The 23,303-nt window shown below is 41.4% G+C and overlaps 1 protein-coding gene across 2 annotated transcripts in view; it reads right to left on the bottom strand.

The window, feature by feature from the left end:
* fzr1a (fizzy/cell division cycle 20 related 1a) overlaps nt 1-23,303 on the bottom strand; it is a 60,867-nt gene that overhangs the window by 33,806 nt on the left and 3,758 nt on the right. For both annotated transcript variants that reach the window (XM_073068146.1, XM_073068145.1), the window contains exons 2-9: nt 20,621-20,733; nt 16,800-16,925; nt 12,471-12,534; nt 11,028-11,155; nt 10,439-10,521; nt 5,463-5,646; nt 3,256-3,321; nt 2,680-2,782 (exon numbers count right to left, since the gene is read on the bottom strand). In XM_073068146.1, the coding sequence (XP_072924247.1) occupies nt 2,680-2,782; nt 3,256-3,321; nt 5,463-5,646; nt 10,439-10,521; nt 11,028-11,155; nt 12,471-12,534; nt 16,800-16,925; nt 20,621-20,689 (823 nt within the window). In that variant the 5' untranslated portion in view covers nt 20,690-20,733. The remainder of the gene's footprint in view (nt 1-2,679; nt 2,783-3,255; nt 3,322-5,462; nt 5,647-10,438; nt 10,522-11,027; nt 11,156-12,470; nt 12,535-16,799; nt 16,926-20,620; nt 20,734-23,303) is intronic.

Genomic DNA, 23,303 nt, shown 5'->3' with positions numbered 1-23,303 from the left:
GAATCCTTGAAAGCGAGTCCATGGGCTGTGGGAACAGTTCAGTGATGGGTGAGCGAAGTTATCCCCTCTTGTTCAACAGCCTGATGGTTGAGGGATAATAACTATTCCTGAACCTAGTGATATGGGATCAAAGGATCGCACAAGAGAACTTGACCTGGATGATGCCAATCCTTGATGATGGATGCTGCTTTCCTGCTTCGGTACTCCAATGTAGATATGCTCAATGGTGGGAGATTTATACCTACGATGAACTAGGCTGTACACACTATTTTTCTTAGGATTTTCCATTCAAGGCATTGGTGTTTCCATTACCAGGCCATGATACAACCAGTTGGTATACTCTCCTGATGTTCCTAGAATTGATTGTGTAGCCTTGCTTTTCCAAGTGATGCTCCAATTGGAAGAATACCAATACATCAGCTGAGGGAGGACAAAGAGCCGGTGGTTTCTTACTACGGTCCACTGCCAATCTTGAGGACTTGAGGACCACTCCTTCTCGACAATTTATCCCTGTGCCACCACTTCTGCAAACAGGATAAGATATACCCAAGGGATGGTGATGGAAGAGTCTGAGATATTGGGTAGAAGATACAAATCTGTTTGTATGCATAAACCAGGCTGTTAATTAACAAGTTTCTGGGACAGCTCTTAATTTAGCACATTCCTAGATTGTCACCATGACTTTTGCATGACTGGGGTGCCTTTGACATCTACAAATCTGCCAATGAAAACAATGCTGCATATCCATCTGGTCTTATTACTTTTGATTGACCTATTCTGGTGTAGTGAGGAATCAATTGTTGTGGCTCCAGGATCATATACATACACACAGAGCCAAGGGCAGTTTTCACTAAAGTGAACTAGATAGGATCAACAACTCATTAGTTTCACTCCCTAAGATTTTAATGCATATTTACTGAATTTAAATTGTTTTGCTGCTCTTCATTTTTAAGCATGTATATGAACTCTTGCCATATTGACCTGTGAATGGTAATTTGTGTCAGCAGACTATTAAACAGCTAAGTTTTAGTTTCATTTTTGGTGAATCTGTATGAGCTGAGGGTCTGCTGAGCTCTTTTTAAAAACTTGAGATTCCATAGAGGTACCAATACTCAGATGATTAGGTCCAAATTCATACATAACTGTAGATGATTCATCTAGAGGCCATCCCCAGGGTATCAGCACCTGTATGGTTACAGCACATTAAACCAAAATTGCTGTGGCTGCTTGACTCAATATGAACTACACCATGGTGCAACCATAGTTTTCCCAGCTTCCATCCCCAAACATCACAGAATATTACAGCACACTGAAGGTCCTTCAGCCCATGGTGTCATCTTGACCTTTTAACCTACTTTAAGATTAATCTAACTCTTCACTTCAACAGAGCCCTCCATTTTTCTTTCATCCATATGCCTACTGAAGAGTCTCTTAAATGTCTCTAATACATCTGCCTATACCACCACTCCTGACAGTGCATTCGACGCACCTACTACTCTGTACAAAACCTACCTCTCACATCGCCCCATCTCCAATCACCTGAAGCCAATTCCCTCATTTACCTGACCAAGGCTTGTAAATATTTACTTAGACAAAACACAGATCAAAGAAATTACTGTGCAAAATGCTGAGTTGTACACTGAAAATATGAGGAAAGTACATCACATAGAGAGTGAAAAAAGGGAAAGAAACACTGCTGATCAAGTCAAGTCACTTTTATTGTCATTTCGAACATAACTGCTGGCACAGTACATAGTAAAAATGAGACGTTTTTCAGGACCATGGTGTTAGATGACACAGTACAAAAACTAGACTGAACTATGTAAAAAACACTGAAAAAAAACAACTACACTAGACTACAGACCTACCCAGGACTGCATATAGTGCACAAAACAGTGCAGGCATTACAATAAATAATAAACAGGACAATAGGGCAGTAAGGTGTCAGTCCAGGCTTCGGGTATTGAGGAGTCTGATAGCTTGGGGGAAGAAACTGTTACATAGTCTGGTCGTGAAAGCCCGAATGCTTTGGTGCCTTTTCCCAGACGGCAGGAGGGAGAAGAGTTTGAATGAGGGGTGTGGGGGTCCTTCATAATGCTGTTTGCTTTGCGGATGCAGCATGCAGTGTAAATGTCCGTGATGGCGGGAAGAGAGACCGTGGTAATCTTCTCAGCTGACCTCACTATCTACTGCAGGGTCTTGCAATCCGAGATGGTGCAATTTCCGAATCAGGCAGTGATGCAGCTGCTCAGGATGCTCTCAATACAACCCCTGTAGAATGTGATGAGGATGGGGGGGTGAGAGATGGACTTTCCTCAGCCTTCGCAGAAAGTAGAGACGCTGCTGGGCTTTCTTTGCTATAGAACTGGTGTTGAGGTGATACAGTATATAACTCAATTTTAATAATTCCTAATGGAAGGTCATGAAAATTACTATGGCTCCATTTTAAAGTTGGGTCTTATATAGCCATTGACACAACTTACAGGGGATTATGACAACTTAAAGAAGATACCAATTGAAATTAGTTGCTCTAAAGTTTATTTCCCTTGCTTCATACCTTCATTGTGATTTGTTCCATTCCAAGTGCTGTGGCAGATTTGAGAGCTGTTTACAAATGCTCCTGACCAAGTATAGGATTAGTCATTAAAGTTTTCAATAAAATTAAATGCAACAACTTACCCACTCTAGCTGAGTGACCTTCCAGTGTAGATAATTTCTTCCCTGCAGCTGCATCCCAAATTTGAACGTATCCTTTGTGCGTTCCAACAGCTACCAAATTTCCCTAGATTAAGTAAAATAATTCACATTCTAAATTCCTCTTCCACTTTTACCTGGAAGACAATTACTGCTATCTCATTGTTTGAATATTAAATCAGTGCATTATACAATTGTTTGTCATTATCTAAAATAAAAAGTAACCAAAATTTCTGGGTGTATTTTAAATTTACTTTGGTTTTCTTTTAGATAAATTCTCAGTATTTAGTTAAAGAATTTACTAGTTGCAGACACCAGATATTGAAATGAAGTCATAATGAATATATAATTCACAGATGTAAAGGCCTACACACATCCTTTTATATTTTCTATATTACAAAATTGCCAGTTGTATACAAATACATTTCAAATCCATATAAAAGAAAAACCTCCTTCTTTGATGTCTGTTTTCACAAATTAAATGATTTAGATATTACATGAAAGTTCACTTTTAAAACTTGTACATAGTTATATTTTTAAAATCAAAAAACTGATACTTACTCTCTCTGACCAGCCGACTGATGTCACAGAATCACCATCTATAGAAAGATCACACAGTCTGGTCACCTAGAAGGCAGAATGACAGTCTATAATTTGCGCAAACATCAATTTTACAAAAATATGTACTCTGGTAAGACATCAACATTTTAAGATTTGCATTAAAAAGCCAAAATTCATTGCTACTGCATGAACTTTCTAATATTCACAACAAATTAAACTTTTAAAATAATGCATTTCACAATAACATTAATTTAGTACACCAAATTGTATTTGCTTTTTATCCTCTCATTAACATTTAGATTTTATGAGCTGTCTCTAAAGCATGTGCTAATAACAAAATAGAAGGATGAATGCAGATTGTCCAATCTGAATGCAAACAGCACAGACCTGACCTGACTGCCAATCACATACTTTTTTCACAGTAGAACCCCAAAAAAAACAGGGAAAATTGTAAAGCGTGAAAAATTGAAAATTCAAATACTGGTACGACAGCAGTCAAAAATATTCATCCTTGTTTGTTCCGTACTTAGTTGAACCACCTATTGCAACAATAACAGCCAGTAGTTTTTATGGACAAGTTTCTCTTAACTTTGCACAATGTGATGGAGCAAGATTTGTCCATTTCTCCTTGCAAACTTGCTCAAGCTGTGCCATGTTAGCTGGGGAGTGGTGGCGGACAATCAAGGTCTTGCCAGAGATGTTCAACTGGGATAAGGTCAGGACATTGAATGGGCCATTCATGGACATAATTTTGTTTTCCATTTAAAGCCTCTCCATGGTTGCTCTGGCAGTGTACTTCGTGTCGTCTTGCTGAAAAATGAACTTCCTCCACAGTTTCAGCTATCTGGTAAAGTCTAGCAGGTTTTTACACAGGATTTTTCTGCATTTAACAGCCGTCATCATCCCATCAATCCTGACCAGATTTCCCATCCTTGCTGCTGAAAAGCATTCCCATAGAATGATGCTACTTCCACTATACTTTACGGCAGAGATGGTTTTACCTGGCTGATGTGTAGTACTAGATTTATGCCACATGTACCACTACAAAACAACATCCTTGCCCATAAAGATGTAAAGCATCACACAGAAGATACTATAAATATGTGGAAGAAGGTCTTGTGGTCAGATGAGTCTAAAGTGGAACTTTTTGGCCTCAACACTTCAAAACAAAGCTCCATGACTGATGCTGTGTGTGGATTTTGAACCTTTTCCCTGTGATTGCACGAGTTTTACAAACAGAATCAGGTTGATTATCATTGACATATGTTATGAAATTTGTTTTGTGGCAGCAGTGTAGCACAAGAGATAACTTACAATAAGTTACAAAAATGATATAAATATGAATCTTTCCCAAGTGCTCCCACCCATGTCTCAAGGACATACTGGCTGGGAGGTTAGTTGGGTACTGTACATTAGATTAATAGTGGGTGAATTAGGGCAGAACTGATAAGCATGTGAGAGAACAGTTCATAGGGATAAAGTATGGGATGAACGGGATTAGTTTGATATGATACTTTTTTCTATTGCCCATCAATACTAAATGTAGGATCTTCCAATGATGTATTTTGGTTCTTTCCCCTCACTCATCTTGTTAGAAAATTCAGCTATAGCAGCCAATCTATTCATTTGAGGTGTTAAAACTGTATTTAACAAGTTCACATATTCAATTATCGTTGATGCATCTTCCAAATGGACCAAAAGGCCTCCTTTTCTATTGTAAGAAAATACAAGAACCTTGGTCTCCACCCTACCCCAAACATTTATGTTATTCTCTCTAGCCTTCCCTCTGTTTCCAACCTTCCCATCCCACCACCCTACAACTTTAAGCACACCTGTTCATTTCTGAGAAAGCAACATTGACTTGAAACGTTAGGTGTTTCTCTACCTACTGTCTGAGCTGCTCTCCTCTATTATCAGATTCCTTCTTCAGTCTTTCATCTTTCCCACCCACATGGCTTCACCTATCACCTGTGGCTTGTCATTCTTCCCCTCACCCCACCTTTTTACTCTCATATCTTCCTTCTTCCTTTCCAGTCCTGATAAAGAGTCTCAGCCCGAAACGTTGACTAATTATTCCTCTCCATAGATCTGCTGAGTTCCTCCAGTATTCCGTATGTGATACCCTAAATATTCTCATGTGCTGGAAGTGAATGCTGAAGTGGAAGACTGAAATGTGAACAAGGAGGAAGGGGAAGCTGGAGGCTCACCTGGCTCGTACAGGCACTCCAGAGGTATACACAAGTGCCAAGTCCAACACTTAATACATTTAAGGAAGACCAGTCCACCAGGTTTAAGTAAAAGTCATCCTGCAGTTCTGGCGCATCAAGAACTTTGAAAGGAATCTTTGAGATTTTTCTTGTAGGCTTTCTTGGTGACCGCAACAATTTTTGGCTTTTTGAGAAACAAAAATAAAAATTAAGAGACCAGTCACTTTTGTTAAATCCTACAATAGTTCCCGTACATACCCTGTGATACCAGGATTAAAGTCTACTCATTTTAGGAAAAAGCTACTACATTACTCATGTTATTTGTGCTTAACTGATAAATAAAAGAAAAACACAGAAATCAACTTTATCATGGAGCAGATATTATAGACAATAGGTGCAGAAGTAGACCATTCGGCCCTTCCAGACTGCACTGCCATTCTGAGATCATGGCTGATCATCTACTATCAATACCCGGTTCCTGCCTTGTCCCCATATCCCTTGATTCCCCTATCCATAAGATACCTATCTAGCTCCTTCTTGAAAGCATCCAGAGAATTGGCCTCCACTGCCTTCTGAAGCAGTGCATTCCACACCCCCACAACTCTCTGGGAGAAGAAGTTTTTCCTTAACTCTGTCCTAAATGACCTACCCCTCATTCTTAAACCATGCCCCCTGGTTCTGGACTCTCCCAGCATCTGGAACATATTTCCTGCCTCTATCTTGTCCAATCCCTTAATAATCTTATATGTTGCAATCAGAACCCCTCTCAATCTCCTTAATTCCAACGTGTACACGCCCAGTCTCTCTAACCTCTCTTTGTAGGACAGTCCGGACATCCCAGGAATTAACCTCGTGAATCTACGCTGCACTTCCTCTACAGCCAGGATGCCCTTCCTTAACCCTGGAGACCAAAACTGTACACAATACTCCAGGTGTGGTCTCACCAGGGCCCTGTACAAATGCAAAAGGATTTCCTTGCTCTTGTACTCAATTCCCTTTGTAATAAAGGCCAACATTCCATTAGCCTTCTTCACTGCCTGCTGCACTTGCTCATTCACCTTCAGTGACTGATGAACAAGGACTTCTAGATCTCTTTGTATTTCTCCCTTACCTAACTCTACACCGTTCAGATAATAATCTGCCTTCCTGTTCTTACTCCCAAAGTGGATAACCTCACACTTATTCACATTAAATGCCATCTGCCAAGTATCTGCCCACTCACTCAGCTTATCCAAGTCACCCTGAATTCTCCTAACATCCTCATCACATGTCACACTGCCACCCAGCTTAGTATCATCAGCAAACTTGCTGATGTTATTCTCAATGCCTTCATCTAAATCATTGATGTAAATCGTAAACAGCTGTGGTCCCAATACCGAGCCCTGTGGCACCCCACTAGTCACCACCTGCCATTCCGAGAAACACCCATTCACCGCTGCCCTTTGCTTTCTATCTGCCAACCAGTTTTCTATCCATGTCAATGCCTTCCCCCCAATGCCATGAGCTCTGATTTTACCCACCAATCTCCTATGTGGGACCTTATCAAATGCCTTCTGAAAATCGAGGTACAATACATCCACTGGATCTCCCCCGTCTAACTTCCTGGTTACATCCTCGAAAAACTCCAATAGATTAGTCAAGCATGATTTGCCCTTGGTAAGTCCATGCTGACTCGGCCCAATCCTATCACTGCTATCTAGATATGCCACTATTTCATCTTTAATAATGGACTCTAGCATCTTCCCCACTACTGATGTTAGGCTGACAGGACGATAGTTCTCTGTTTTCTCCCTCCCTCCTTTCTTAAAAAGTGGGATAACATTAGCCATTCTCCAATCCTCAGGAACTGATCCTGAATCTAAGGAACATTGGAAAATGATTACCAATGCATCCGCAATTTCCAGAGCCACTTCCTTTAGTACCCTAGGATGCAGACCATCTGGACCTGGGGATTTGTTAGCCTTCAGTCCCATCAGTCTACTCATCACTGTTTCATTCCTAATGTCAATCTGTTTCATTTCCTCTGTTACCCTATGTCCTTGGCCCATCCATACATCTGGGAGATTGCTTGTGTCTTCCCTAGTGAAGACAGATCTAAAGTACTTATTAAATTCTTCTGCCATTTCTCTGTTTCCCATAACAATTTCACCCAATTCATTCTTCAAGGGCCCAACATTGTTCTTAACTATCTTCTTTCTCTTCACATACCTAAAAAAGCTTTTGCTATCCTCTTTTATATTCCTGGCTAGCTTGCGTTCGTACCTCATTTTTTCCCCCTGTATTGCCTTTTTAGTTAAGTTCTGTTGTTCCTTAAAAATTTCCCAATCACCTGTCTTCCCACTCACCTTAGCTCTGTCATACTTTTTTTTATATAATGGTTTGCAATCTCTGACTTCCTTTGTCAACCACTGTGGTCCCTTTCCCCCCTTTGAATTCTTCCTTCTCCGGGGGATGAACTGATTTTGCACCTTGTGCATTATTCCCAAGAATACCTGCCATTGCTGTTCCACTGTCTTTTCTGCTAGGATATCCGTCCATTTAACTTTGGCCGGCTCCTCTCTCATGGCTCCATAGTCTCCTTTGTTCAACTGCAACACTGACACCTCCGATCTGCCCTTATCCTTCTCAAATTGCAGATAAAAACTTATCATATTATGGTCACTACCTCCTAATGGCTCCTTTACTTCAAGATCGCTTATCAAATTCTGTTCATTATACATATTGTACATTATACATATCATTATAATACATATTCATTATACATATTTTACATAATATATAACCTCAGTAATTTAAAACATACTTTTTTCTAATGATAAAAACATCTTCAACATATAATTGCTTAATTTTGTAAGTAAAAGTGAATCCTAAAAACCTACCTAATAGAACTTAGATTTTAAAGCCACCTGGTGTTTCCATTACCAGGAATGATGTCTTATAGAAGAATATGACAAGAATACATCCCAGGGCAAAGGAAGAACAGTATTGTTGCCCCATTTTTCTGCTGTTAATTTTCAGTCTAATGATTGCAACCATTGCTGCAAATGCAGAAACATTATGATCTGTTGCCTGGACTGGAGATGACCAAATTGGCATTGTTTCTTATTTATTGAGATACGGTGTAGAATAGGCCCTTCTAGCCATTCGAGCCGCATTACCCAGTAATCCCTGATTTTAACTCTAGCCTAATCACAGGATCATTTACAATGATCAATTAACCTACCACTGTAGGAGGAAGCCGGAGGAAACCCACACGGTCAAAGGAAAAATGTATGAACTTTTTACAAACAGCAGAGCAGCGTAGAGGTCTCAAGAAATCCATACAATGTCGCCAATGCCACAGATAAATTGAGGTGTAATTTTCTGAATCTTTGCATCGGGAAATAAACCCACAGTGATTGCTGCATCATTCAAACAAGGAATGAATTTGGGAGCAATAGCCACAGCTCTACACACCATCCTTACACACCTGGCGAAGGAGGATGCTTATGTGAGAATGCTGTTCTTGGACTACAGTTCAGCATTCAACACCATAATTCCCTGCATGCTTTACAAGAAGCTCAGAGACCTTGGCCTTCACCCTGCCTTGTGTAGCTGGATCCTGGACTTCCTGTCAGATCGCCAGCAGGTGGTAAGAGTGGGCTCCCTCACTCCTGCCCTCAATACAGGTGTTTCTCAGGGCTGTGCCCTAAGCCCCCTCCTTTACTCTGCACACCCATGTCTGTATCGCCGCCCACAGCTCCAATCTGCTAATTAAATTTGCCAATGATACTAATTGGCCTAATCTCAAATAATAATGAGGCAGCCTACAGAGAAGAAGTCATCACCCTGACACATTGGTGTCAAGAAAACAACCTCTCCCTCAAGGTTGCAAAAACAAAGGAGCTGGTTGTGGACTACAGGAGGAATGGAGACAGGCTAACCCCTTTTGACATCAATGGATTTGGGGTTGAGAGGGCGAACAGCTTTAAATTCCTTGGCATACATATCACCGAAGATCTCACGTTGTCTGTACATACCAGCTGTGTGGTGAACAAAGCACAACAGATGGTTGAAGTTTGGCATGAGTTCCCAAATCATAAGGACTTCCTACAGGGGCACAATTGAGAGCATCCTGACTGATTGCATCACTGTCTGGTATAGGAACTGTATTTCCCTCAATCGCAGGACTCTTGCAGAGAGTGGTGTGGACAGCCCAGCACATCTATAGATGTGAACTTCTCACTATTCATGATATTTACAGACAGGTGCGTAAAAAGGGCCCGAAAGATAATTGGGGACCCGAGTCACCCCAACCACAAACTGTTCCAGCTGCTACTATCCAGGAAACAGAACCACAGCATTAAAGCCAGGACCAACTGGCTCTGGGACAGCTTCTTCTACCAAGCCATCAGATTGAGTAATTCACGCTGATACAATTGTATTTCTATGCTATACTGACTGTCCTGTTGTACATAGTATTTATTACAAATTACTATAAATTGCACATTCAGACGATGTAACAAAGATTTTTACTTATGTATGCAAAGGATGTAAGAAATAAAGTGAATTCAATTCAGTACACCATGTTCAGTAACTTATCAGCATATTTAATGAGAGCTCACGCAAGTGGTTTCAAATTCCAAACAACTGGGTGGATTTCAAGTATTCATTAATATCTGTTGGCAGACCCTTCCAGATCCCAGACTGAAGGAGAATCAATAGAACAGTAAAAAAAACTAGTACAAAGCACAGATACAGTTTGCTGTTTAATTCGCTAATTTTTCATACTTAGCTATAATTGAACTAGGATTAAAATAAAGGTGTCTAGAATTGTTTTATCACTACTGCTCCATTGTAAAAACTGAAAAATTAAGGATTTCTGCAAATTTTCTGTAAAAGCAATTAAAACAGATATCTTCAATATAACGGTCATTTAAACAGAGAATCATTGCTATGTCAGAGTTCTCACTACAGAACAGCAAAATCTAGGTTACCTTTTATTGCTAACAGGAGATAAGGAATAAGGAGAAATGTCATTTCCATCATCAGGATTCGCACGCTTTGTGCTAAGAGAATACTGGAAAATAAAAGAATCATAATAATTTGAGTTTAGCCAATAAAATGTGCTTGAATTCTGTGTGAAATCTTATTTCAATTCTTTTAAAATAATTCCCAATGGAGCATACAAAAGCAGTTTAATGGTTACTTGAGAGATGAAAAATACAATATTCAAAAGAAATAATTGGTCTGTACAACTTCAGATTTGGTAGCTGTTACCTGGAATTCCATGGCTAGAAGAATAATGGAAGCAGATTTACTTCAGTTTCAAAACACTCATCCAGTGTCAGCACATAAATGAGAAAAAAAAGATGAACGACGCCTCATGGGATCCAAGGGTAATATCAGGACAGGACACTAATTCAATTCCTATTGGCTGTCCGTGTCTCTGTCCATCTGCCCATTTGTGGCCATGAAATTACTTCAAGAATATGTACGTGGGAGTGAACAGACTCTGCCCAACCTACTGAATTTCTTGAGCATTTTGTTAATAGACCTGTGTTTTGTGGGAGGAGGAGATCATACCTTAAATAAGCTTTTCTTCTCAGGGGTTGAAGGCTGTAACCGCCTATCTTCAGTCTGAGGGTCCTGCACCTTTTCAATGCCTGCTCCAAGCAGCTCATTTCTAAGTAATGCAGAATAAGCAAGTCCATCTATAACAAACCATATTCACAGGAAATGTTAAATTTAAAAGATAGCATAATGTGAATACAAAATTTTTTACTTACTGAATCTTACTAAAATGTTTACCACATCACTTATAAAGCTTTTATCCTGGACTATTTAGGATGAAGAATGTAAAGGATATTAAAATGCAAAAGAAAAGATGCATGATTTACCAATAATAAATCCTGTACAATAAATTCAAAATGCAGGTCATAGTGTTGCACTGCAGTAACATTATTTGTTACACAGTTCATTTGTTTATTGTTGGTGGCAACTCAGCGGATTCTCTGTTATCAAACTTAAAGTTTGTTTATTCATTGAGATTTAGCGCAGAGAAGGGCCTTCGGCCATGCCTCCCAGCAATCCCCCAATTTAATCACTGAACATGCAGAGAACATAGAACACTACAGTACAGTATAGGTCCTCTTTGGAGCTTTAACCATAAAGGCAGGGTAGTAATACATTCCTCTTCGAGTTCATGTATTTTCAAACCAAATTTCATGTTCATAGATTTCAACATTTCATTTCTACGGTCAAGTTCTTTGAATTGAACACAGTATATTGGGATGGTCATAACGCAGATGTGTAATACATTTGCTATTGATTACACATTGTAGTACTGAGGACCTGAGTATAATCTCCCCATAAATGTGCAAAAAATTAAAATCAGTTTTATTTATTAGATTAAAATGCCATAGTCAGTGTGGACAGAGGACTAACGATGTAACAGTTTGCTTACAAAATCTGGGAAAGTTAAGATTATGTTTAGTACCAAATGAAGCAATTGTTTTTTTTTACAACTAGAGAGTAGTGAGATATTTTCACAGGAACCCTCACATCAGCTTGGCCAATGATTTGGGTTGCACGGCTTGAAGGACAAGAAGGTCCTATTCTGCACTGTAAATCAATAAATAAAATCTTTGTTATTCTAGAAGTGGTTACTGTACATGAAATGTCTAATGAAAATTTATATAGCATCAAAAGTTCAATCTACCTTTCAGCTACAGCTTGGTTCCTAGAGACAAGTACTCTGCACCAGGGCTTGCATATCAAACCTGAGACACAACATACAGGTGTTGGACCCTGTATGGTGTTGTCAGATTATTCTGTGCCTGCTAAGAAGAGGCTCACAACCCATTAATATAAGAAGAAAATGCGCAAAACAAATCAATTCCCCTGCACTCTTATACTTTATTGGTTTTTTAAAGTCCGTATACAATCTGGAAACATGCCTATTCCAAATGTGTAAATACTGCAGAACCACATACGTGAAAAATTAAAACATCTAAATCGGTACTAAACCTTTGCCAGTGTCAGACGTTACATCTTTTGCTTTTCTGTTTTGGCTAGGTGACTTTTCATTTTCCTAAAAGAGACAAGAAACAATCTATAGTGTCATAGAAAAATGGCCGAATCATTTAAAGTGCCTTGTCCCATCAACCTACACCCGAACCATAACCCTCCATACACCTACCAATTCATGCACCTATCCAAATTTCCGTTAACAGTTGAAATTGAGCTCGTATGCATCAATTGCACTGGAACTCTCACCACCATGGCTTTCCCTCAAGTTCCTCTTAAACTTTACACCTTTTACATTTAACCCATGACCTCTAGTTGTAGTCGTCAGCTGGTGGCGTAGTGGCATCAGCGCTGGACTTTGGGGTGGAAGGTCCCGAGTTCGAATCCAGCTGGCTCCTGTGCACGCTTTCCATCCGTGTGGGGTTGACCATCAAGCTAGCAACTTGACCTCATAAAAAAGGAATTGCCTGCTACAGAAACATCAACAGCAAAAAAGCTGATGGCCAATGCTTTCTCGTGAGTTAAAAGGCAATTTCTCTTTCTTCTAGTTGTAGTGTCACCTCAGTGATAAAAAGCCTGGTCTCATTTGCCCCATCTCTACCACTGTATCAAATCGCTCAATCTTCTACAGTAGTGCTAGCCAGCTTGTGAACCCTGTAAAATTTTCCCTATTTCTGCATATGATCTAAAATATGATCAGATCTTCACACATCCTAAAACTGGGTAAAGATAACCCAATTATATAAATCACACAACTGTCCACAAAACTGCTTCAACTCTGTGATGTTGGTGGGCTTCCTTGCATAAACTGCCTGCTTCAGGACTTCCATAATCATTTCTATAGCATTAATGTCAGGATATTGACCCAGTCATTCCAAAACATGAATTTTCTTTTTAAACCATTCTATCAAGTTCAAGTTGCTTTTATTGTCATTTCAACCATAACCGCTGGTACAGTACACAGTAAAAATGAAACAACGTTCCTCCAGGACTATGGTGCTACATGAAACAACACAAAACGATACTAGACTACCTGAAACAACACAAAACTACATTAGACTTCAGACCTACACGGGACTACATAAAGTGCACAAAACAGTGCAAGTACAATACAGTACAACAGTACAGTACAATAATTAAAAAACAAGACAATAGGCACAGTAAAGGGCAAATTACAATACAACAAATAATGTAAGTGTAAACAATGTTTACACAGGAATTGAGAACGAAATGAACAAATTTGCAAAAGGAATGGAGTGGTGATCAGTTGAGTGAGCGAGTGCGAGAGTGAGTGAGTAAGTTGGTGTCAGACTAGACTCTGAGAATTGAGGAGTCTAATGGCTTGGGGGGAAGAAACTGTTACAGTCTGGTCGTGAGAGCCCAAATGCTTTGGTACCTTTTGCCAGATAGCAGGAGGGAGAAGAGCTTGTATAAGGGGTGCGTGGGGTCTTTCACAATGCTGTTAGCTTTGCAGATGCAGCATATGGTGTAAATGTCTGTAATGGCAGAAGGAGAGACTCCGATGATCCCTTTAGCTGACTTCACTATCCGCTGCAAGGTCTTACGATCCGAGATGGTGCAATTTCCGAACCAGGCAGTGATGCAGCTGCTGAGGATTCTCTCGATACAACCTCTGTAGAATGTGGTGAGGATGGTGGGTGGGAGATGGACTTTCCTCAGCCTTCGCAGAAAGTAGGGACGCTGCTGGGCTTTCTTGGTCATGGAGCTGGTGTTGAGGAACCAGGTGAGATTCTCCGCTAGATGAACACCAAGAAATTTGGTGCTCTTAACGATCTCAGCTGAGGAGCTGTCGATGTTCAGCGGAGAGTGGTCATTGTGCCCTCCTCAAGTCAACAACCATCTCTTTTGTATTGTTCACATTCAGAGACAGGTTGTTGGCTCTGCACCAGTCTGTTAGCCACTGAACATCTTCTCTGTATGTTGACTCAGCGTTCTTGCAGATGAGACCCATCACGGTTGTGTCATTGGCAAACTTGATGATGTAATTCGAGCTGTGTATTGCTGCATAGTCGTGGGTCAGCAGAGTGAACAGCAGTGGACTGAGCACACAGCCCTGGGGGGCCCCCATGCTCAGTGTGATGGTGTTGGAGATGCTGCTCCCGATCTGGACTGACTGAGGTCTCCCAGTCAGGAAGTCTAGAATCCAGTTGCAGAGGGAGGTGTTCAGGTCCAGTAGGCTCAGCTTTCCAATCAGTCTCTGAGGAATGACTGTGTTGAATGCTGAACTGAAATCTATGAAAAGCATTCGAACGCATGTGTCTTTTATGTCCAGGTGGAGATTGGTGGCAATGGTGTCGTCTGTTGAGTGGTTCGGACGCTACGCGAACTGCAGAGGGTCCAGTGAGGGGGGCAGCAAGGTCTTGATGTGCCTCATGACGAGCCTCTCAAAACACTTCATGATAATGGATGTGAGCGCAACGTTGATTTACTCATGCGTTTCGGATCATAGCCTTTTGCATATTCCAACTTCTATTAAGCTTTAGGCTTACCTTGACATACCTTTGCAACATGTCTAAATTTTGATTTCATTGTTCCCTGAATGATTGCAAGCTGTCCAGGCCCTGAGGCAGCAAAGCAGCTCCAAGCCATGATGCTTCTTTCACCATGCTTCACAGTTGGGATGTGGTTTTGGTGTTGGTGTACAGTGCCCTTTTTCCTCCAAACACAGCAATGTGCATTTCTGCAAGAAAGTTAAACTTCTGAATAATCTGTCCACAGAATGTTGTCCCAGAAGCATTGCAGAACATCGGAGTGGTCTTTTGCAAACTTAAGACGTGTAGCAATGTTTTTTTTGGAGAGCAGTGGTTTCTTCCGTGGTGTCCCTCCATGAACACCATTCTTGTTCAGTGTTTTTCTTATCGTGGACACATGAACAGAGACTTTAGCAAGTTCTAGAAATTTCTGCAGGTCTTTTGCTGCTACCCTTGGGTTCTTTTTCACCTCCTCCAGTATTGCATGTTGTGCTCTTGGTGTGATCTTTGCACGTCACCCATATAGAGATTAGCAACAGTACTGGACTTCCTCCATTTGTAGACAATTTTGGTTGCTGTGGACTGATGAATACTCATTTCTTTAGAAATGCTCTTGTAGCCTTTTCCAGCCTCATGCACCTCTACAATTCTCCTTTTAAGGTCCTGTGAAAGTTGCTTTGATTGACGCATGGTGCACATAAACAGATCTTTTTTGTGAAGAGCAGTCTCTGTCAGTAACCTGACTTCGTGCAATTTTTAATATATAGGGCAGGATACGTCTACAATCCACATCTCCAATCTCACTTCATTGATTGGAACACCTGACTCCAAATAACTTCACATATTCTTTCCAACAAATACATGTAATATTGGATCACTTTTCTCAATAAATAAAGGAACAAGTATAATGTTTTGTATTATTTATTTAATTTAAAAAATCTAGTTTAAGGACTTATTTGAAGACCTGATCACATTTCAGGTTATATTTATGCAGAAATGGAGAAAATTCTACAGGGTTCACTAACTTTCTAGTACTACCTTATGTTAGGTTATATATATTCAGTGCTGAGATCTTTAAATAGCATTGTCCTAGAAATAGCCTGCAGATCTAATGATGAATTATGATATCCAATATACACTTATTGCATACACAAGGAAATCTGCAGATGCTGGAAATTCAAGCAACACACACAAAATGCTGGTTGAACACAGCAGGCCAGGCAGCACCTATAAGGAGAAGCACTGTTGACGCTTCGGGCCGAGACCCTTCGTCAGGATTGTTGTGTTCCACCAGCATTTTGTGAATACTGCCTCAGTACATTTTTGCACTACTTATTTAACTATATACGAGGGGTGATTGATAGGTTCGTGGCCCAAGGTAGAAGGAGTCAATTTTAGAAACTTATTGCATGGGTGTTTTCTTTTGCCATAGACTGCCCATTGCTTTTCAGGTTACTAGTAAACGTACAATTCAAAATTGTTCACCACTGATAGGCAGGCCAGAATGTACAAACCACATGTGTTGTGTGTAGCCATGTACTTTTACTGTCCAGAAAAATGGGGTTTTATTGAAATGAAACTTGGTTAATCAATTATGACAATGGTTTCTACTTATTCCATTCGGAAAAAGAACCTGGTAAATTAATCAAAATTAGAATGAGGAATCACATATCCAGGCTATATTTTCATCAAATGGATTCAGGTGTAGTTGGTTGAGAATTCTGAAGCCAATTATTACAGTAGCCTCTTGACTAGAGGGCTCATTCACCTCAGTCTACTCCTTAATGCACATTTACCACCATTATATCTGCAAAACCAAATGATCATAAAAACTTACATTTATTCTGTGGAAGTTTATACTCCAGTTAGCTGCTGCTCTTGATGGAATAAAGCGGTCACCACTTTTACTTGGTGATGATACTGGTGAATTGGAAGGTGTTAATGTTCTTCTAACTTCTGGTATCTGCAAAAAATTCAAAAAAAGGAAAATGACATTAAGTTCAAGCCAAACTGTTTCAAAACGTGTTTTTGTAATAAGGCTGTAGAATAATTAGATTTAATAGCTTCACACTGCCTTATATTAACTACTACAGTTGGCCCTCCTTATCCACGGGTTCCGTATACGTGGATTCAACCAACCACAGATCGGGAAAACACAGTTCTCGCTCCAAAATGTTGTTTGAGCATGTACGGACATTTTTTTCTTGTCATTATTCCCTAAATAATAGTATTAACAACTATTTACATAGCATTTACATTGTATAAGGTATTATAAGTAATCTAGAGATGATTTAAAGTATACGGGAGGATGTGCATAGGTTACCGTGGATTGGGAATTGAAAAATAAAACGGAAGTTCTCTAAATCAGAACTGGTACATCCGGTATTATTCAGTGTCAGTTAAGCATTTGTCTTAGTACATAGTATATATTTTACCTTTCTATGCATATAAAACTCTTAAGAAACGTATGTATTTCAATAATTAAACCACTGTGTTGCTTAGTAATAATCGTTGTTTTCATCGGGGCAGAGCCTTCACATGCTCCATTATTCTCACTTTATCCTTTAAAATTGTTCCGATTGTTGACTGACTGTAGCCTAACACTTTTCCAATGACCTTTCACCTCTTTCCAATCACTTTATTATTTCCACTTTATCTTCAATCGTGATTGTTTTCCAGAACAGAAACACTGCGGATGGCGGGTCCCAAGCTCCGTCAGGTCCTAAAGTTCACTGCACTGAGACAGGTTAAATAAGGTCCAGAACTCCGCTGGGTCCTAAAGTCCACTGTCTTCAGCATCCGCATTTTTTGGTATCCGCTGGGGGTCCCGGAACCAATCCCCCGTAGATAAGGAGGGCCGACTGTACTTGATTTTTAAAATTAGATTCGCGTTCAAAAAACCTGAACATTTAATTACTGCAATTCAATAAATTCTGGAAAAACCAATAATCAAACTTCTGTTCAGAGAAAGCAGTTAATATTCTAGTCATTTTCCAAATGGGATATAACCAATACACATTTTCCCTTATATCAGGAATTGTTTAAAATTAGCAAAAAAGATGTGATATTGATTGAAATGGGCAAAAAGTCCTATTTGGAAAAGGATGATAATTTCTGATTCAGGTTCTTGACCTGAAATGCCAATCCTTCCTTTGCATCCACAGAGATCCTCCAGAAAATTATCTTTCTGCACAAGTTTGCAAGCATTTCCAGTCTTTGATCTTGAAAAGTTTGACCCAAGTTTTAAAACCATTCCCTCTAACCCTCACTCACCACCACAAAGACATTTGGCTTTCTTTCAACAATTCTTCCTGATTAACATTTTAATAAAGAAAGATTACACTAACTATACTTATAGAGCTAAGTATGATTCAGGTAATTCTATGCTAGACCAGGTGAATGCACAATATCCAAAAAGTGACACTTATATATTGACAATATTCCAGTAATGGTATGAGTGGTGTGTGTAGAGTATCTGTTGCACATTTACTTTCTAATATTCCTGTCTTTTAAATACAAAGGCAAGAATTTGGTTATTGCTTTAGACTTTTCAAATGCTTTCACCATTTTAGCAGTATTTTCTTCCATTAACTTTCAGTCAAAATGGACAAGCAAACAGCAGCAAGAAACAATCCCCCTCCCCACCCCACCGGGTAAGAAAAGCATCAGCACCCGTCACTGAGTACTCAAGCGTGACACAGACTTGCAGTTACTCCAAAGACTTCATGTTTCACTGAGTATACGACATGCATTCGTCATGATCTTTCACTTGATTCTGGCATGGTCCCAGAGGACTGGAAGATAGCAAATGTCACACTCTTTAAGAATACAGGAAGGCAAAAGAAAAAGAAATTACAGGCCAGTTAGCCTAACCTCAGTGGCTGGGAAACTGATGGAGTCTATTATTACGGATAAGGTTTGGGGGTACTTGGAGACTAATGATAAAATAAGTCAAAGTCAACATGGGTTCTGTAAAGGGAAATCTTGCCTGACAAATCTGTCAGAGTTCTTCAAGAAAGTAACACGCAGGGTGGACAAAGGATAGGCAGTGGATGTCATTTACTTGGATTTTCAGAAGGTGTTTGATAAGGTGTTACACAGGAGGCTGCTTAACAAGATAAAATCCTATGACATTACAGGGAAGACACTGGCATGGACAGAGGAATGGCTGACAAGCAGGAGGCAGTGAGTGGGAATAAAGGGGACTTTTCTGGTTGACTGCCAGTGACTAGTGGTATTCCTCAGGGGTCAGTATCAGGACTGCTACTTTTCACATTGTTTGTCAAGGGTTTGGATAATGGAATTAATGGCTTTGTGGTAAAGTTTGCAGATGATATGAAGTTTGGCAGTGCTGAGGAAGCAATGCAACTGGAGCAGGACTTCGACAAATTGGAAGAATGGGCAAAAAAATGGCAGATGGAATGTAGTGTTGGGAAATGTATGACGATGCATTTTGTTAAAAGGAACAATTGTGAGGACTATTATCTAAATGGAGAGAAGGTTCAAACATCAGAGGTGCAGAGGGAATTGGGAGACCTCATGCAAGATCCCCAGATGCTCTTTATATGACAAGCCAATTAATCCTAGAATCATTTTCGTGAATCTCCTTTGAACCTTCTCCAGTTCAGCACACTGTAAGATAAGGTGTCCAAACCTACTCAATGAGGCCTCACCAGTGCTTTATAAAGTCCTTGCTTTTATATTCTAGTCCTCCTGAAATGAATGCTAATCAAAGTTTTTTTTAACGATTCCTGATCCGCGGTAACCTATGCACATCCTCCCGTATACTTTAAATCATCTCTAGATTACTTATAATACCTAATACAATGTAAATGCTATGTAAGCCCGCAGAAAAGGAGGGCTGCCTGTAGTAGTCTGCCCGTTTATTTCTTCCAAAGTGCATGATGATACACTTTCCAACATTGTATTTCATTTGCCACTTCTTTGCCCATTCCCCTACACTATTTAAGTCTCTGTTTCCACAACACTACCCGCTCCTCCACCTATCTTTGCACCATTGGCAAATTTAGCCAAAAATCTATTAATCCCATAGTCCAAATTACTGACATACATGATTAACAATCATTGAACGCCAAGGATGTGGGATCATCAACAGATTGTGTGTGTGTGTGTGTGCGTGTGCGTGTGCGTGTGCGTGCGCGTGTGTGTGTGTGTGTGTGTGTGTGTCCCTGTCCGTCCGTGTCCTGGTGGAGTCATCGGGGCACTATCATGACAAGCTTTTTGCACCAATCTTTTTGGTGATTGCTCATCGTATGGCATGTCTTCGGCATCTGAAACTTGGCGGAGCCCATCTCTCTCCAGGTTTTTTTTACAAGGTCGAGTTGCTAGCTCTCCACTCAACCCAGGCATGGATGAAGAGCGTGCAAGGGAGCCAGCTGGATTTGAACTGGGGACCTCTCACCCTGAAGTCCAGCGCTGATGCCACTATGCCACCAGCCGGCAAACACCAACAGATTATAAAGTATCAAAAGATCGTATTAGGGTGCTCTAATGCTGCAGGAACCCAAATTGTCAGTCATTGGGAAAGGATTACATCCCAGAAGTTTCAAAGGTATGAAATAATTTTGAGTAATTCACCGTGCCAATAAAAAAAAATGGATTACATTGAACATTACTTTTAACACAAATGGTACTTACACAAGGAACTGTATTTTCATTCTGAACATTAATTTGTCGTAAAAGACGCCTTTCATAGTCTTGATCCATAATTAGAGGAGAAAAATGACAGTAGTTTTCCAAAGATATCAGCTCTGAAATCAGGGAAGAGAAGTCATTTCTAAAAAGCAAATACAAGCTTTTGGCCATGTTGTGTGATTTCTGCACCAACAGCACTGAGGATAAATCTGGACAATTCTACAGCAACAGCAATGAGGATAAACCAGTGGATATTCTGATAAATCATTCTATGGATATTTTCTAACAAAACAGGGTTAAACTGAAATGCCTTCTCTCCATAGATATTGCCACATCTACACACTTGCAATATTTTCATTTCAAATTTCCAACTGTTACTCAGTATGTAATGCGTTGCCTTGCTTACATAGCCATCTTCGGCAGGAGCGATGTAAACACGATCCCAGTTATCAACTACCTGCCAGCACCAGTGACACACATCGCAACACTGAGTTCCCACCCTGATGGCCCTCAACACCTTGTATTCACCAATTCCAACCCAACCAAACACACAGAGCCAAGCATTGTGACTCACCCCGGGACAGTAACCTAGACATCAGGTACCTGCCAGAACCAGGCACACCCTCACCTTTCAGCATTATCACCGCCCCAGGGGCCGTACAGCATACACCAACTACTCACCAGCACCAAGCAGTCAGAACCTCTGGCATAGGGCATCCCCCGAGACTCAGTGGTAACTCAGACACCAAGTACCTGCTGAAATCAGATTCACCATTGTCCCCAACACCAGGTACACATCAAACCTACAGAGCCCAACACAGTGACCCAACATCAGGGACTAGCCACACATGGAGAGAGATCCATTCTGGGGCTATATCCCCAACACCAGGTACCCACCACACACACAGCCCAACATGACCCACACTGGAACTATAGCCCGGACACTGGGTACAAGTCCAAGTTTGGGTTCTATTATCATTCAGCAGGACATGAATACAGCCAAACAAAACAGCATCACTCTCAGGGGCAAGCTACAAAACACTTAGTGCTTTGGTCCATATTTTTACAGTGTTGTTGTATGTACTTCATTTAGCAATTCTGTAAGAGCTGTCTCTTCTGTTTTCAGTTTGTTTGGGCTATTGTTGAAGATAAGAGAGAGGAGAAATGTGTGTCATCCAATTAGGATGGTCAGATTAATGGGGAGGTTTCTCTGGTGAGGGACACTAAGGTTGGGCTTGGAGCTTATGTTCCAGAGGAGATGGAGAGGTCGTAGAATTCGACCTGAAGCAGGACGAAGCAGGGACGCGATTGATTGAGGATTGGTGACCATGGAGAAACTTTGAGTACTAATACACATCTGACTGTTTCATTAAAACGGGCCTTTTTCTTTATTAATCCTTTAGTCAAATTAAGATTCATAAATATAATCTCTTAATTGTATGCAGTGGACTGCCTATTATTTTGTGGCACTAATTTGTAACGGGGTAGCAAATCACACAGCATCCACACAAAACGGGCTTTGGGGTGGGAGAGCGCGTCAGTTTCACAAGTTTGGCGGGGGGGGGGGGGGGGGCGGCAGAGGTTGTCTTCCCTAGATTTACACAGCCAAGCAAACTGGGTTTTACACAATACCATCAGTCACACACAGCAAATATAGTTATGATCAACACACACACTGGCACAATGACTCACCTGGGAGCATACCCTGTACAACAGCTAGCCATGACACACATAGCCACCACGTTACCTGCCACAGACCAAACCTTTTCCTCTCCCCTGGTTACTGGTCCAAATAATACAACCCTGCTGACCGGACCCACACACACTCCCCTCCCCTGCTGACCGGACCCGGACCCACACACATTCCCCTGCTGACCGGACCCACACACACTCCCCTCCCCTGCTGACTGGACCCGGACCCACACACATTCCCCTGCTGACCGGACCTGGACCCACTCCTCTAGTTACAGGACCCACACACACTCCCCTCCCCTGCTGACCGGACCCGGACCCACACACATTCCCCTGCTGACCGGACCTGGACCCACTCCTCTAGTTACAGGACCCACACACACTCCCCACCCATGCTGACCGGTCCCACACACACTCCCCTCTCCTGGTTGCAGGACCCACACACACTCTCCTCCCCTGCTGACCGGACCCGGACCCACACACACTCCCCTCTCCTGCTGACCGGTCCCACACACACTCTCCTCCCCTGCTGACCGGACCCGGACCCACACACACTCTCCTCTCCTGCTGACCGGTCCCACACACACTCTCCTCCCCTGCTGACCGGACCCGGACCCACACACACTCACTTCTCCTGCTGACCGGTCCCACACACACTCTCCTCCCCTGCTGACCGGTCCCACACACACTCTCCTCCCCTGCTGACTGGACCCGGACCCACACACACTCTCCTCCCCTGCTGACTGGACCCGGACCCACACACACTCTCCTCCCCTGCTGACTGGACCCGGACCCACACACACTCTCCTCTCCTGCTGACCGGTCCCACACACACTCTCCTCCCCTGCTGACCGGTCCCACACACACTCTCCTCCCCTGCTGACCGGACCCGGACCCACACACACTCCCCTCTCCTGGTTGCAGGACCCACACACACTCTCCTCCCCTGCTGACCGGACCCGGACCCACACACACTCCCCTCTCCTACTGACCG

Source organism: Hemitrygon akajei, chromosome 16 (genome assembly GCF_048418815.1).
Source record: "Hemitrygon akajei chromosome 16, sHemAka1.3, whole genome shotgun sequence".
Lineage (NCBI taxonomy): Eukaryota > Metazoa > Chordata > Chondrichthyes > Myliobatiformes > Dasyatidae > Hemitrygon > Hemitrygon akajei.
The sequence above is the reverse complement of the archived record's forward strand: the minus strand, read 5'-3'. Positions and strand labels throughout refer to the sequence as shown.